General features: G+C 45.9%; 1 protein-coding gene across 6 annotated transcripts in view; it reads right to left on the bottom strand.

The window, feature by feature from the left end:
* Nucleotides 1-924: 924 nt before the first annotated feature.
* Nucleotides 925-14,048, bottom strand: part of VARS1 (valyl-tRNA synthetase 1) — a 45,257-nt gene continuing 32,133 nt past the window's right edge. For all 6 annotated transcript variants that reach the window (XM_063938052.1, XM_063938051.1, XM_063938050.1 and 3 more), the window contains exons 17-31: nt 13,620-13,778; nt 13,217-13,307; nt 12,959-13,064; nt 12,239-12,309; nt 7,886-8,011; nt 7,577-7,681; nt 7,412-7,480; nt 7,245-7,323; nt 6,502-6,629; nt 5,879-6,034; nt 5,410-5,616; nt 4,099-4,210; nt 2,202-2,377; nt 1,951-2,100; nt 925-1,174 (exon numbers count right to left, since the gene is read on the bottom strand). In XM_063938052.1, the coding sequence (XP_063794122.1) occupies nt 1,106-1,174; nt 1,951-2,100; nt 2,202-2,377; nt 4,099-4,210; nt 5,410-5,616; nt 5,879-6,034; nt 6,502-6,629; nt 7,245-7,323; nt 7,412-7,480; nt 7,577-7,681; nt 7,886-8,011; nt 12,239-12,309; nt 12,959-13,064; nt 13,217-13,307; nt 13,620-13,778 (1,804 nt within the window). In that variant the 3' untranslated portion in view covers nt 925-1,105. The remainder of the gene's footprint in view (nt 1,175-1,950; nt 2,101-2,201; nt 2,378-4,098; nt 4,211-5,409; nt 5,617-5,878; nt 6,035-6,501; nt 6,630-7,244; nt 7,324-7,411; nt 7,481-7,576; nt 7,682-7,885; nt 8,012-12,238; nt 12,310-12,958; nt 13,065-13,216; nt 13,308-13,619; nt 13,779-14,048) is intronic.

The following is a 14,048-nucleotide window of genomic DNA, read 5'->3' as shown; positions in this document are numbered from 1 at the left end:
AAAAAAACGCCTGTGTGCGATCAGGTCTGAATCACCCCCTTAGACCTTTATTGTCAGAGGCATCTCTTTACTGAAGACCCTACTTTACAAGAGAGTTCATGTGTCCCAACCTCCGATACATCCCCAAAAACCAGGCTCCGATACATATAAACTCAAGTAATGGCAGGTATGAGGAAGGGAAGGGAACTTTTCTGATGTCACGCTCCATCTCCTTGCACCTCAATACCCATTTTTGTAGCCAATGGGATCCTCGGAACCTCTCACAGCAGCACAGGACATTTCAGAACAGTGTGGTGGTCTTGTGAGAGGCAGTGCCCTATCCTGCTGTGATTGTGTTAGTGAGGATGGGGGCAGGCTCATAAGGTGAAGAAGGGATTGAAGACAGAAGGAAGTCACAGACTGAAAGTTATGTAGTGGAAGTAGCAGGGTCTGCTAACAGCACAGAATATATTAGGAGATGGGTGATGTGTTATGAGGACAGGGCTACATGTGACAGTGTTATAACGTGAGGAGGTGAAAGGAGGCAGCAGGAAGCCACAGACTAAGTTATATAATGGAAGGAGCAGGGTCCCCAGCAGCACAGAGTGTATCAGGAGATGGGTGATGTGTTATGAGGTCAGGGCTGCATGTGACATGGGCAGTGATATAATGTGAGGTAGGCAAAGGGGAAAGCTACAGAGTTATACAGGAAGGAGCGGTATCCTGGCAGGACAGAGTAGCGCTCTATTACACTGATTGTGATTCAATCTCACTATGGCGAAACACAATTCATACAAGCCAGTTGTAAATGATCCAATCTGCTGGGGCAAGGACATATTTCCGAGAACACTTAAAATATTTCTTATTCCCGACGTTTGTAATGTTACAGCAGATTTAACAAACATAAATGTTCGTGTCCCAGCTGCCCCAGGACACCAGACAGTGTTTTCTTTCTTGGTTTGTAGAGGTTTTATTACATGTAGCAGGGCCTGTGCTGCATCAACGCTCTCACACACGTGACCTCCCTCGTTCAACAGCTGGGGGTTGTTTAGTTTGTTTGTTTTTATTTAAAAAAAGAAAGTTCTAGAGCAGAATATGGGCCGATGAGACCATCCCGGGTCAGGTATCACACCATCTTCTGAAAGCTGATCATGGCTTCCTCCACTTTCTGGTATTCTGTGTCCAGCTGTTTCATCTGGGTAAAGACAGAGAGCAGGAATGTAAGGAAAGAGGTAGAGGTATTAGGGTAGATTTACAAAAAGAAAAAAAAGTCTAACAAGGAAACAGTGGATGTGCTGCACACTAGCAACCAATCAGATTACAGCTATCCTTTACCTAACACCATATACAAAATGAGAGCTCGATAGAAGTTATTAGTAATTCTGGGGTCTATTCATGAAGCAGTGAAAAGTGTGGAGAAGCAAGCCTGTGGCGAAGTTGCCCATGGCAACCAATCAGCTGCTCCATAGAATTGTATAGTATGCAAATTATAAATGTTACTTCAATGCTGATTGGTTGCCATGGGCAACTTCTCCACTGACTCACTTCTCCACACTTTTCACTGCTACACGAATAGACCCCCTCAGCCCCCATAGAGACGTGACATGAAAGGAGGACAGCGAAACATACGAGCTGTGTGCTACATCCATATGTAGGGATTCAGCTGGCACCGAGTGATTCTGTGCTGCATCCTAACACTACTTTAGATATTTACATACTGGGAGGGGCCTACATTATACAAACTGCACCCTCTAAAATCTAGTAGGAAATCAGGATATGGATAGTCAGATGCCAGTTAAAGTTCTGGACTTTGCACATCACTAAAAACATACATTTTAAAAGGTTAAAAATGAACTAAGTAAAACACACAGATGTGAAAAAGAAAAGGGTTTAGAACAGAAGAGAGTATATTTCCCCCTGCAAGACGACTGTATAGGTGTGTTACCTGCAGGAGCTCTCCCCCCCACTCACCTTGTCGGAGTCCTGTTGTTGCACTGCAGAAGGGACCTTGCTGTGATAATCTTCCCCTCCCATCCGCTCGCGCAGTTTTTCTAGCTGTCTTCCCAGCTCGGCCTCTTTTACCTTCAGTTTGGTCAGCTCCTTCTCTGGATCAATTAGTCCCTGCCAAGAATATGGGGGGGGGGACAGGAGTTATTTTCCACAGTACGGCCACATATAACTTGCCTATATCATACAATTTCAGTGTGTGCGAGAGGGATTACCTTGAGAATTAGGTAGACAGTGGCTTTGTCAGCGGCAGTGTTGACGGCGCTCCACTCTGGGGCAGGGTCCTGGGGCTGTAGGATCACCAGAGAGCCCGAGGAAGAGAGGACGGTGATATACTGGGTGTAAGCAGCAACCACGGATTTGTTAGCATCATCATGACACCTCACGTAACCTGGGGAAATCCAAGAAGCACACGTACTGGGGTCACAAATCACTGCGGGACTTGCAGGAACAGAAGCCAGAGCAGAGGGAGGAAAGCAGACAGATCCTAAGGTGAATGCCAGCTGCCCACTACGGAACTAGCATAGGTGGGTACCACAAGTGACAATCCATTACATTTCCTATCAAGTGTATGTTTCCCTACTACATAAATGAGATTCAACCGGCCATGACTATCAAGTTACACATCCCCAGTTCAGCTCTATGCCTAAGGCTTGATGGTCCCTAGGACGTTAGAGAAAGTCTCTATGGCACGGATGTCATGTGATCGCTCAGAGCCAATCGACTGCAGGCTGGCAACCTGATGCCGCAGGTGGTTTCTCTGCAGTTCAGTGAGCATGCTCCCGCCAGTACCTGTGTTGTTCAGCTAAGGAGTCGACTACTCATACCTACAATGGAAGACAGTCAGCTTCATGCTAGTATGTAAAACGGGAATGTAACAAACAGTAAATGCTGTATACATTTAGTTATAGCTTGTCCATTCTTAATGCACAAACTACTATATACTATTACTTGGCAGCCAGCAAACTATTACAGAGCGGACAAGACCCCTAACAGAAGTATGCAGATGACAAGTTCATCTCATATAGGGCGGGATGTACGAAGCCTTGAAAAATGATAATTTCACTGCGATAAAGTAGCAGCCAATCACCTCCTGTCATTTTTAAAACCCAGCCTGTGACATGGCCGTTAGGAGCTGATTGGCTGGTACTTTGATCACTTTTCTTAACTCAGTACATCCCGCCCTAGAGTGCCTTATTCATTTAGAACAGAGCTGCATTTACAGCTCTGTACTGTTAATGTGCAACCTGCATCCTTGCTGCAAGATCTCCTCCTATAGACATATTTAGGGCAAAGTCTGAAGTCTACATAATAGCACAGACCACACCTTGATGGCAAACGATGTGTATATACATTAACCACACAGACCTAACAATGCTCAACAGAGAGGCATTAACAAGGCTTTTACTTCATGCTGAATATATCCCCGGCCTAGATAACTACGCTGGTCTAGCCGGCGCCCCCCTTCAGACTTGATTCATTATCCTGCCGAATGTTTCTGTTCTCCCACTTGAATCACAATATTCCTTTCTGTAAAACGTTCCTCTGTTCTAGCACATACACCACTGTCACACTGGAGCGTGCTGCTGCAGAGTATGGAACCATGTAGGGATGACGGCGCCATCTAGTGTTCCAGCAGCTGCCTGCATGATGTATGAAGAATACAGAGGTCTGTAGTCACAGATGTTTCAATATCAGAACGGTGTTAGGACACTATAAATCACTGCAGTAGACATCGGTCTTTAATATATGGGAAGCGGTTTCTGATATTACGCATCTTGTTCCTATTCACACTATTATCGTTACGGTGGCTACGTCAGTAATTCTTTGTAACCGGAGCAAAAAGACAGATTTAATCATGAGATACAAGGTGTTCTCTTAGATCTCATTTATTCTGACTGCAGAGATGCTTATTCTGATATAGAAAATTTTTACACCTTTTGTAATGGGAGCCACATATTGCCACACTTTCTCCCTCTACTCAGTTATGTTTTAAAGGACCTTTGAATCTACCATGTGGTATCTAGTGCGCCACACTACTTCATTTGGGGTACTTAGTTATCACCTTCTACCAGGGTCGCTGGTTTTACAATGACACCAGTGTGTACTCACAGTCAGCCTTTGTCTTGGTGAGGTTATAGTCAGCCCGCAAAGACCGAATAGACTTTACAATAAGCAAAGCAAGATCCATATTTCTCTCAATTTCCTCATCTCGCCAATGGAACTGCAGACACGAAATTCAAAGTTTAACTAATGTTCAAAAATATTGTTTGAGATAATTTGCCCTCAAAGTGTTCACTGTACCCTCTAGCCAGACTCTCCTTCCCCTGCCAGAGCAGTCGCCAGCACATCGTCCAACCTGCCCACCTGGCACCATTTTCTACCACACACCGTCCACCCCGACAGCATCTTCTCCCACACACCGTCCACCCTGCCGCAGTCATCTCCCACACACCGTCCTCTCTGCCACAGTCATCTCCTACACACCATCCACCCCAACACCACCTCCCACACACCGTCCACCCCAACACCACCTCCCACACACCGTCCACCCCAACACCACCTCCCACACACCGTCCACCCCAACACCATCTCCCACAGTCATCTCCCACACACGGTCCACCCCAACACCACCTCCCACACACCGTCCACCCCAACACCACCTCCCACACACCGTCCACCCCAACACCACCTCCCACACACCGTCCACCCCAACACCACCTCCCACACACCGTCCACCCCAATACCATCTCCCACAGTCATCTCCCACACACGGTCCACCCCAACACCACCTCCCACACACGGACCACCCCAGCACCACTTCCCACACACGGTCCACCCCAACACCACCTCCCACACACGGACCACCCCAACACCACTTCCCACACACGGTCCACCCCAACACCACCTCCAGTACATTGTGTACCCCAACACCACCTCCCACACCCCAACAACACCTCCCACACACCGTCCACTCCAACACCATTGAGTCCACTGTCCACCCCTAAAGCGTCATCTCTCAAACACTGTCTACCCTGTCACCATCATCGTCCCCACACTGTCCACCCCAACACCATCTTTCACACACCGTCCACCCTGCCAGAGTCATCTCCCACACACCATCCACTCAAACACCATCTCCCACACACTGTCCACCCCTACAGCGTTATCTCTCAAACACGATCCACCCTGCTACCATCATCGTCCCCACACTGTCTATCTCAACACCACCTCCCACGCACCGTCCACCCCAACAGTTATCGTCTTTTTTTTTTTTTTTTTTTTTACATAGTATTAGAAACAATCTATTAATGTGTGGTTTATCCTTGCTGAGAAACCTCTCTCCTCAGTTATTACTTATAGTCTCCTTCTATCTGTCCTGTATTTAGATTCTCTCCACCACCCAGGTGCGGCAGCGCTCACCTCAGTAGTCTCAGGATAAGGAGTGACAGAGATACTGGGGAACTGTTGGGAGGAACGTCTGGGGAGTCTCTGATACAGCTCTTCTGTGATAAATGGCATGAAGGGGGAGAGAAGACGGAGACCGCCGTCCAGACACGAATACAGAGTGTTCCGTGCTACCGCTATGGCTATTTCATCCGAGCCGGAGAACACAGGCTTCAAACACTCCTGAGAAAACAGATAGAGGGAAAGCTAAGAGACAGGTGAAGTCTAGAACAAGGACGTGTGGATCGGGGAAAAGAGGATGAAAGAGAGACAAGTAGGGAATGACAGAAAAAACTAGTGCACATCAAAGAGGAGAACACAAAGTCATTGACAGGATGAAAAATATCAAGGTGAAAATCCCGGGGGATTCAGCATAGGGAGGCCAATGTGAAAAGGTGAAGATAACTGCAGGGACCAAGAACCATGGGAAAGGTCGGAGTCTTACTAGGTAGACGTCACACAGATCGTACAGCCAGAAGTTATACACCGCCGTCGTAATCCCCGGGAAATCATAGCTGCGAAAGCCAGCGTTACACAGCTCCACGGCTAAACTGAGGCGGCTCAGGATCCAGAGGTCCGCCATGCTTTCCTGTCCAGTGGGCTGAAATAGATCGACCAGACAGCATTTCTTTTAGGATTAACCGTGTGTAATATTATATCATTTTCCATGCAAAAGAACACAGCTGACATTTTTAAATCAGGGGCTTGAGAAAAGTTGTGTAAAGGAATATGGCAACAGGCAGTGACCAACTTAGTTTCTATGTAAATAGAGCTAAACAAGATCAGGCAAGTTCTGCTTTAAAGGAAATGTGACGGGGGCAAATTTCTACGTTATCGTCACAGTGGGAGTCACACAAACCCTGTGTACAACATCCACGTGACCCCAACCTTTGTGACTACACATACTCATGTATAAAGTGGATTTATTGTTCTCATCATTTGCAACGGGGTGAAGTCAAAAGTGTCCAATTTGTCTGTGCTACAACAAACTAGAAACACAATGAGGACATCACCAGAACCAGAGGAAGAGCCCATAAACCACAGACCCACAATTATTACACTACTCACCAGTGAAGAGTCAGGGGGGGTAAATTTATCTCCCAGGCCTCTCATGGCAAACTTTGTTGCATTCCAGAGCTTGTTGCAGAAATGGCGATAACCAAGGATCCGGTTGACATCCATGTTAATATCACGGCCTGAGAGAGAAAGACGACAATATTAAAAGCCACCAAAGTTACTCAACGAGTTAGGAAACTCTGGCACGTTCCCTAAACCAAACCCGTATCATATACACACAGGACTATGGTGGTCATTCAGAGTTGATCGCTCGCTAGCAGTTTTTAGCAGCCGTGCAAACGCTATGCCGCCTCCCACTGGGAGGGTATTTTAGCTTAGCAGAAGTGCAAACGAAAGGATCGCAGAGCGGCTACAAAGTTTTTTGTGCAGTTTCAGAGTAGCTCAATACCTACTCAGCGCTTGCGATCACTTCAGACTGTACAGTTCCTGTTTTGACGTCACAAACCCGCCCAGCCACGCCTGCGTTTTTCCTGGCACGCCTGCGTTTTTTCGAACACTCACTGAAAACGGTCAGTTGCCACCCAGAAACGCCCACTTCATGTCAATCACTCTGCGGCTGCCTGTGCGACTGAAAAGCTTCGCTAGACCCTGTGTAAAACTTCATCGTTCGTTGTAATAGTACGTTGCGCATGCGCATTGCGCCACATGCGCAGAAGTGCCTTTTTTTGAGTCATCGCTGCACAGTGAACGAATGCAGCTAGCGAACAACTCGGAATGACCACCTATAAACCCACCCTGACTGGTATAGGCGCACAAGGCGAATCTTAGGGCATCCGTTCCACATTCGGGAATTCCGTTAGGGTAGTCCGATTTCTGAGGAGCAAAGATAAGAGATGTGGCTTTAGTTGGCTCCAATTATTAAATACAAATACTAAAATGACTTAACGGTGAGAGGTCCCACCTGCCCGTCCTTGGCTCTCCCCAGCTCCGCAGGGTCCAGGTTACTCTCCAGGAGTTGAGCATGCAGGCCCTGGGAAAGGAGATGGAAAGATCAGGAAACCAGGATAATCGCCGTGGGTAACTTCGTCTTCCTATTCTATCTCCCCGACCCAGACTCCTTCCTTACCTCCAGCGTTATGCCTTTGATCACATCCAAGGGATCAATGACGTTTCCCAGCGACTTACTCATCTTACGACCATGAGCATCACGTACAATGGCGTGGAGGTACACCTGCCAGACAGAAAACGTCAGAGATATGATTGGAGCAACAGAGCCGACACTGGTTGGAGAGACAGTCTAACGTTAATGTCCAAGTTCTGAAGCAGTGGCTTTCCGGTAGGTGATTGGCTGGGACCCGCAGTAAGAGACGTGGGAAACGTTGCTGAGGAAATCAGCGATACAATGGAAAACACAGACATCACAAGGGTACGTTACCTCTTTGAAGGGCAGTTTCCCGGTCAGTGTAAGACCGAGCATCACCATTCGGGCCACCCAGAAGAATAAAATATCATGGCCCGTCTCCAGGAGTGTACCAGGGTAGAAAACCTTCAGGTCTTCAGTCTAAGGGGAGGTAAAGACAACAAGTTTTACCAGCTCATATAGATATAGTAGGTCGTAAAATCCCCCTAGTGGAGGAAGAAGGTAGGTCTACAGACTTCTCATTCTAAGTGCTACTTCCCTTCATCATATAAGTTTTCACTGGATGAATACAGTCACACTGTCTCTTCTAACATAATATAAGCAGGTCGCATAAAACTATATAGAACATGAGTTAGCAAAGAGGAGGATAGTCACTCTGCTGCATCTACTATAATACAGAGAGCATAAGTAAGCACAGGTGAGGAGAGTCACACTGCTGCATCTACTATAACACAGAGCATAAGTAAGCACAGGTGAGGATAGTCACGCTGCTACATCTACTATAACACAGAGCATAAGTAAGCACAGGTGAGGAGAGTCACGCTGCTACATCTACTATAATACAGAGAGCATAAGTAAGCACAGGTGAGTATAGTCACGCTGCAACATCTACTATAATACAGAGAGCATAAGTAAGCACAGGTGAGGAGAGTCACACTGCTGCATCTACTATAACAAAGAGCATAAGTAAGCACAGGTGAGGATAGTCACACTGCTGCATCTACTATAATACAGAGAGCATAAGTAAGCACAGGTGAGGATAGTCACACTGCTGCATCTACTATAATACAGAGAGCATAAGTAAGCACAGGTGAGGAGAGTCACACTGCTGCATCTACTATAATACAGAGAGCATAAGTAAGCACAGGTGAGGAGAGTCACACTGCTGCATCTACTATAATACAGAGCATAAGTAAGCACAGGTGAGGATAATCACACTGCTACATCTACTATAATACAGAGAGCATAAGTAAGCACAGGTGAGGATAGTCACGCTGCTACATCTACTATAATACAGAGAGCATAAGTAAGCACAGGTGAGGATAGTCACACTGCTGCATCTACTATAATACAGAGAGCATAAGTAAGCACAGGTGAGGAGAGTCACACTGCTGCATGTACTAGAATACAGAGAGCATAAGTAAGCACAGGTGAGGAGAGTCACACTGCTGCATCTACTATAATACAGAGAACATAAGTAAGCACAGGTGAGGATAGTCACACTGCTGCATTTACTACAATACAGAGCACATAAGTAAGCACAGGTGAGGATAGTCACACTGCTGCATCTACTATAATACAGAGAGCATAAGTAAGCACAGGTGAGGATAGTCACACTGCTGCATCTACTATAATACAGAGAGCATAAGTAAGCACAGGTGAGGAGAGTCACACTGCTGCATCTACTATAATACAGAGCATAAGTAAGCACAGGTGAGGATAGTCACACTATTGCATCTACTATAATACAGAGAGCATAAGTAAGCACAGGTGAGGATAATCACACTGCTGCATCTACTATAACAGAGAGAGCATAAGTAAGCACAGGTGAGGATAGTCACACTGCTGCATCTACTATAATACAGAGAACGTAAGTAAGCACAGGTGAGGAGAGTCACACTGCTGCATCTACTATAATACAGAACATAAGTAAGCACAGGTGAGGATAGTCGCACTGCTGCATCTACTATAACACAGAGCATAACTAAGCACAGGTGAGGATAGTCACACTGCTGCATCTACTATAATACAGAGAACGTAAGTAAGCACAGGTGAGGAGAGTCACACTGCTGCATCTACTATAATACAGAACATAACTAAGCACAGGTGAGGATAGTCACGCTGCTGCATCTACTATAATACAGAGAACATAAGTAAGCACAAGTGAGGAGAGTCACGCTGCTGCATCTACTATAACACAGAGAGCATAAGTAAGCACAGGTGAGGAGAGTCACACTGCTGCATCTACTATAACACAGAGAGCATAAGTAAGCACAGGTGAGGATAGTCACACTGCTGCATCTACTATAATACAGAGAGCATAAGTAAGCACAGGTGAGGATAGTCACACTGCTGCATCTACTACAATACAGAGAGCATAAGTGAGCACAGGTGAGGTAAGTCACACTGCTGCATCTACTATAATACAGAGAACATAAGTAAGCACATGTGAGGTAAGTCACACTGCTGCATCTACTATAACACAGAGAACATAAGTAAGGTGAGGTAAGTCACTCTGCTGCATCTACTATAACACAGAGAGCATAAGTAAGCACAGGTGAGGATAGTCACACTGCTGCATCTACTATAATACAGAGAACATAAGTAAGCACAGGTGAGGTAAGTCACACTGCTGCATCTACTATAACACAGAACATAAGTAAGCACAGGTGAGGATAGTCACACTGCTGCATCTACTATAATACAGAGAGCATAAGTAAGCACAGGTGAGGAGAGTCACACTGCTGCATCTACTATACTACAGAGAGCATAAGTAAGCACAGGTGAGGAGAGTCACACTGCTGCATCTACTATAATACAGAAAGCATATGTAAGCACAGGTGAGGTAAGTCACACTGCTGCATCTACTATAACACAGAGAACATAAGTAAGGTGAGGTAAGTCACACTGCTGCATCTACTATAACAAAGAGAGCATAAGTAAGCACAGGTGAGGAGAGTCACACTGCTGCATCTACTATAATACAGAACATAAGTAAGCACAGGTGAGGATAGTCACACTGCTGCATCTACTATAACACAGAGAACATAAGTAAGCACAGGTGAGGTAAGTCACACTGCTGCATCTACTATAACACAGAGAGCATAAGTAAGGTGAGGTAAGTCACTCTGCTGCATGTACTATAACACAGAGCATAAGTAAGCACAGGTGAGGAGAGTCACACTGCTGCATCTACTATAACACAGAGAGCATAAGTAAGCACAGGTGAGGATAGTTACACTGCTGCATCTACTATAATACAGAGAACATAAGTAAGCACAGGTGAGGATAGTCACACTGCTGCATCTACTATAACACAGAGCATAAGTAAGCACAGGTGAGGATAATCACACTGCTGCATCTACTATAATACAGAGAACATAAGTAAGCACAGGTGAGGATAATCACACTGCTGCATCTACTATAATACAGAGAACGTAAGTAAGCACAGGTGAGGATAGTCACGCTGCTGCATCTACTATAACACAGAGAGCATAAGTAAGCACATGTGAGGATAATCACACTGCTGCATCTACTATAACACAGAGAACATAAGTAAGCACAGGTGAGGAGAGTCACACTGCTGCATCTACTATAATACAGAGAACGTAAGTGAGCACAGGTGAGGAGAGTCACACTGCTGCATCTACTATAATACAGAGAACGTAAGTGAGCACAGGTGAGGAGAGTCACACTGCTGCATCTATTATAATACAGAGAACGTAAGTAAGCACAGGTGAGGAGAGTCACACTGCTGCATGTACTATAATACAGAGAGCATAAGTAAGCACAGGAGAGGAGAGTCACACTGCTGCATCTACTATAATACAGAGAGCATAAGTAAGCACAGGAGAGGAGAGTCACACTGCTGCATCTACTATAATACAGAGAGCATAAGTAAGCACAGGTGAGGAGAGTCACACTGCTGCATGTACTATAATACAGAGAGCATAAGTAAGCACAGGTGAGGAGAGTCACACTGCTGCATGTACTATAATACAGAGAACATAAGTAAGCACAGGTGAGGATAGTCACACTGCTGCATGTACTATTACACAGAGAGCATAAGTAAGCACAGGTGAGGAGAGTCATGCTGCTCTGTGTACTAATCTATTTTGGGTCCTGAAATAATATGCCTCAGTGATGTCACTAGTGTCCAGCAACCCAATTGGCTGAACTCTCATCATTAGCACAGCCCAAAAAATGCCCACTGCATAACCAACAAAGAGACTTTAGCTGTAACTTTCCTTTGTGCCTACTCACTAAATGGGAAAAAAAACCAAACTACAAATCAATATAAAACCTACTTTATATGCGATATCGGATATAGCGCGCCGGTAAGGCTCCCAGACATCCCACATCCTTATGTGTTCTATATAGGGTAGCGTATATATCGCTGCAAGGTCCCCGGACATCCCACATGAGATAATAATGTGATAGTAACTGACAGTTTCACTGTGACACTTGTTGGTCTATGTGGTTGGAAAATGGCCACCATCAGCTTGTTCAGTGTCACTGTCCAACTAGTGGCGACTATGGACGCTCACCCTCTAGGTCAGTGTTCAGGCCCAGCAGCAATGTAATCCCGTGTGTATTTAAGAAGCCACAAGACATAACAACACAACTATCGCCTCTAGAGAGCCTCACCTCATTGGGCCAACCAAAGATGGAGAATGGAAAGAGTCCGGAGGAAAACCAGGTATCCAGCACGTCCTCATCTGCAGCACAAAAACAAATGGGAGATGCACTAAGAACGGGGGCAAGAAAGTGTTCCCTAAATCACACATGTAATATAATAGTGCATGATACCATAGAGGTGCCATAACTGCTCTATCATATTATCAAACATATAGATCATTGTCTTTCAGTAAACGACTATCTATGCGTTAAATGTGCTCTTCGCTTTTGAAATTTAAAACCACACAAATATTAATCAGTCCGTATATGACCAGTACCCCGGTGAGTTTCACAATGACCGTCCTATGGTGTGAAACTTATATTATTATTCACAATCCCCATTCTTCAGGGGCTACATTATATATTGATACATTCCTGCTATCTGCACTAATTGGGAACGGAATCCTGGCACAATGTCCTAACACTGCGTTAGAATGCCAGTAATAGCTATATGGGCCTTACCTTGTCTGAGTGACTGCCACTGCGTTAGAATGCCAGTAATAGCTATATGGGCCTTACATCGTCTGAGTGACTGCCACTGCGTTAGAATGCCAGTAATAGCTATATGGGCCTTACATCGTCTGAGTGACTGCCACTGCGTTAGAGTGCCAGTAATAGCTATATGGGCCTTACATCGTCTGAGTGACTGCCACTGCGTTAGAGTGCCAGTAATAGCTATATGGGCCTTACCTCGTCTGAGCGACACTTTCTCGGGAGCCACGTTGAACTGTTTAGCGGCCTTCTTTCTCACCTCCTCCTCTGAGCGACCACTGATCCAGTACTTGCCGTCGATGTCCTGTGCAGATGAACGGCATTGGTCAGTGCATGGTCCAATTGTGGCTTCCGTGCTACTGATGCATTCCTGACAGTCACAACTTTGTGTACTTCTATTACCAAGTGTCTAGCTATCCCTCATTACACACCATCCACGCATCCCATCCAGCTCACCTCTCCAGGCGGCACCAATGGGTCATCAATGGTTACAAAGTAGGCTGGGATTCGGTGACCCCACCAGAGCTGCCGCGAAATGCACCAGTCCCTAGGCGAAAAGATACAACATCACTGAAAGGACAACTGGTAGGAATGTCAGGCCAGGAATGAGATTGGAAAAGCAGAAGGGAGTAAACACGGAAAAGCAGATGGGAATAATAATAGAGAGAATGTTAGCTCCCTTGTACAGAAAATGCACATACTCCACTCTTAGTTGCTATTGGTTACGTGAAACGACACTCCGGCAGTTCCGCCCTTGCACCTCGTCTTGGGGTGTCCTTTGCAGCCACCAGTAACTCCTGCAGTGCAATCCCAAACAAGCATATGGAGAGTGACACGGAGTCACCACATAATTGCTCACCTGATGTTGTCCATCCAGTTGAACCAGGTCTTATTGTGGAATTCGGGTATGATTGCCAGATGTCCACCACGCACAGCATCAGCAGCTCTTTTCCCCATCTCGTCACACCGTACATACCACTGAGGCTTTAGGAGGGGCTCAACTATGTCCTTGGAGCGGCTGAGGAAAGCGCACACAGAAATTATTTTAACACCCAAAACAGAGGGGGGATCGGAATAAAACTTATAGGGCGGTATTCAAATGATATATCACGCCCAATCTCCTTTCTAAAATGATCCCCATTATCACGCATATTGCGCCAATAGTAATCAGGTTTAGCTGTGCAAAGGGTTGCGTGCTTCGTTACCCCGGGGGTAGCGAGCTGAAATTATGATACCACGCCTCCGGGGGCAGAAACAGAACGGGTGTAGAAGGGGGTGAAAATAATTG

The sequence above is a fragment of the Pseudophryne corroboree genome, chromosome 8 (genome assembly GCF_028390025.1).
Source record: "Pseudophryne corroboree isolate aPseCor3 chromosome 8, aPseCor3.hap2, whole genome shotgun sequence".
Taxonomy (NCBI): domain Eukaryota; kingdom Metazoa; phylum Chordata; class Amphibia; order Anura; family Myobatrachidae; genus Pseudophryne; species Pseudophryne corroboree.
The sequence above is the reverse complement of the archived record's forward strand: the minus strand, read 5'-3'. Positions and strand labels throughout refer to the sequence as shown.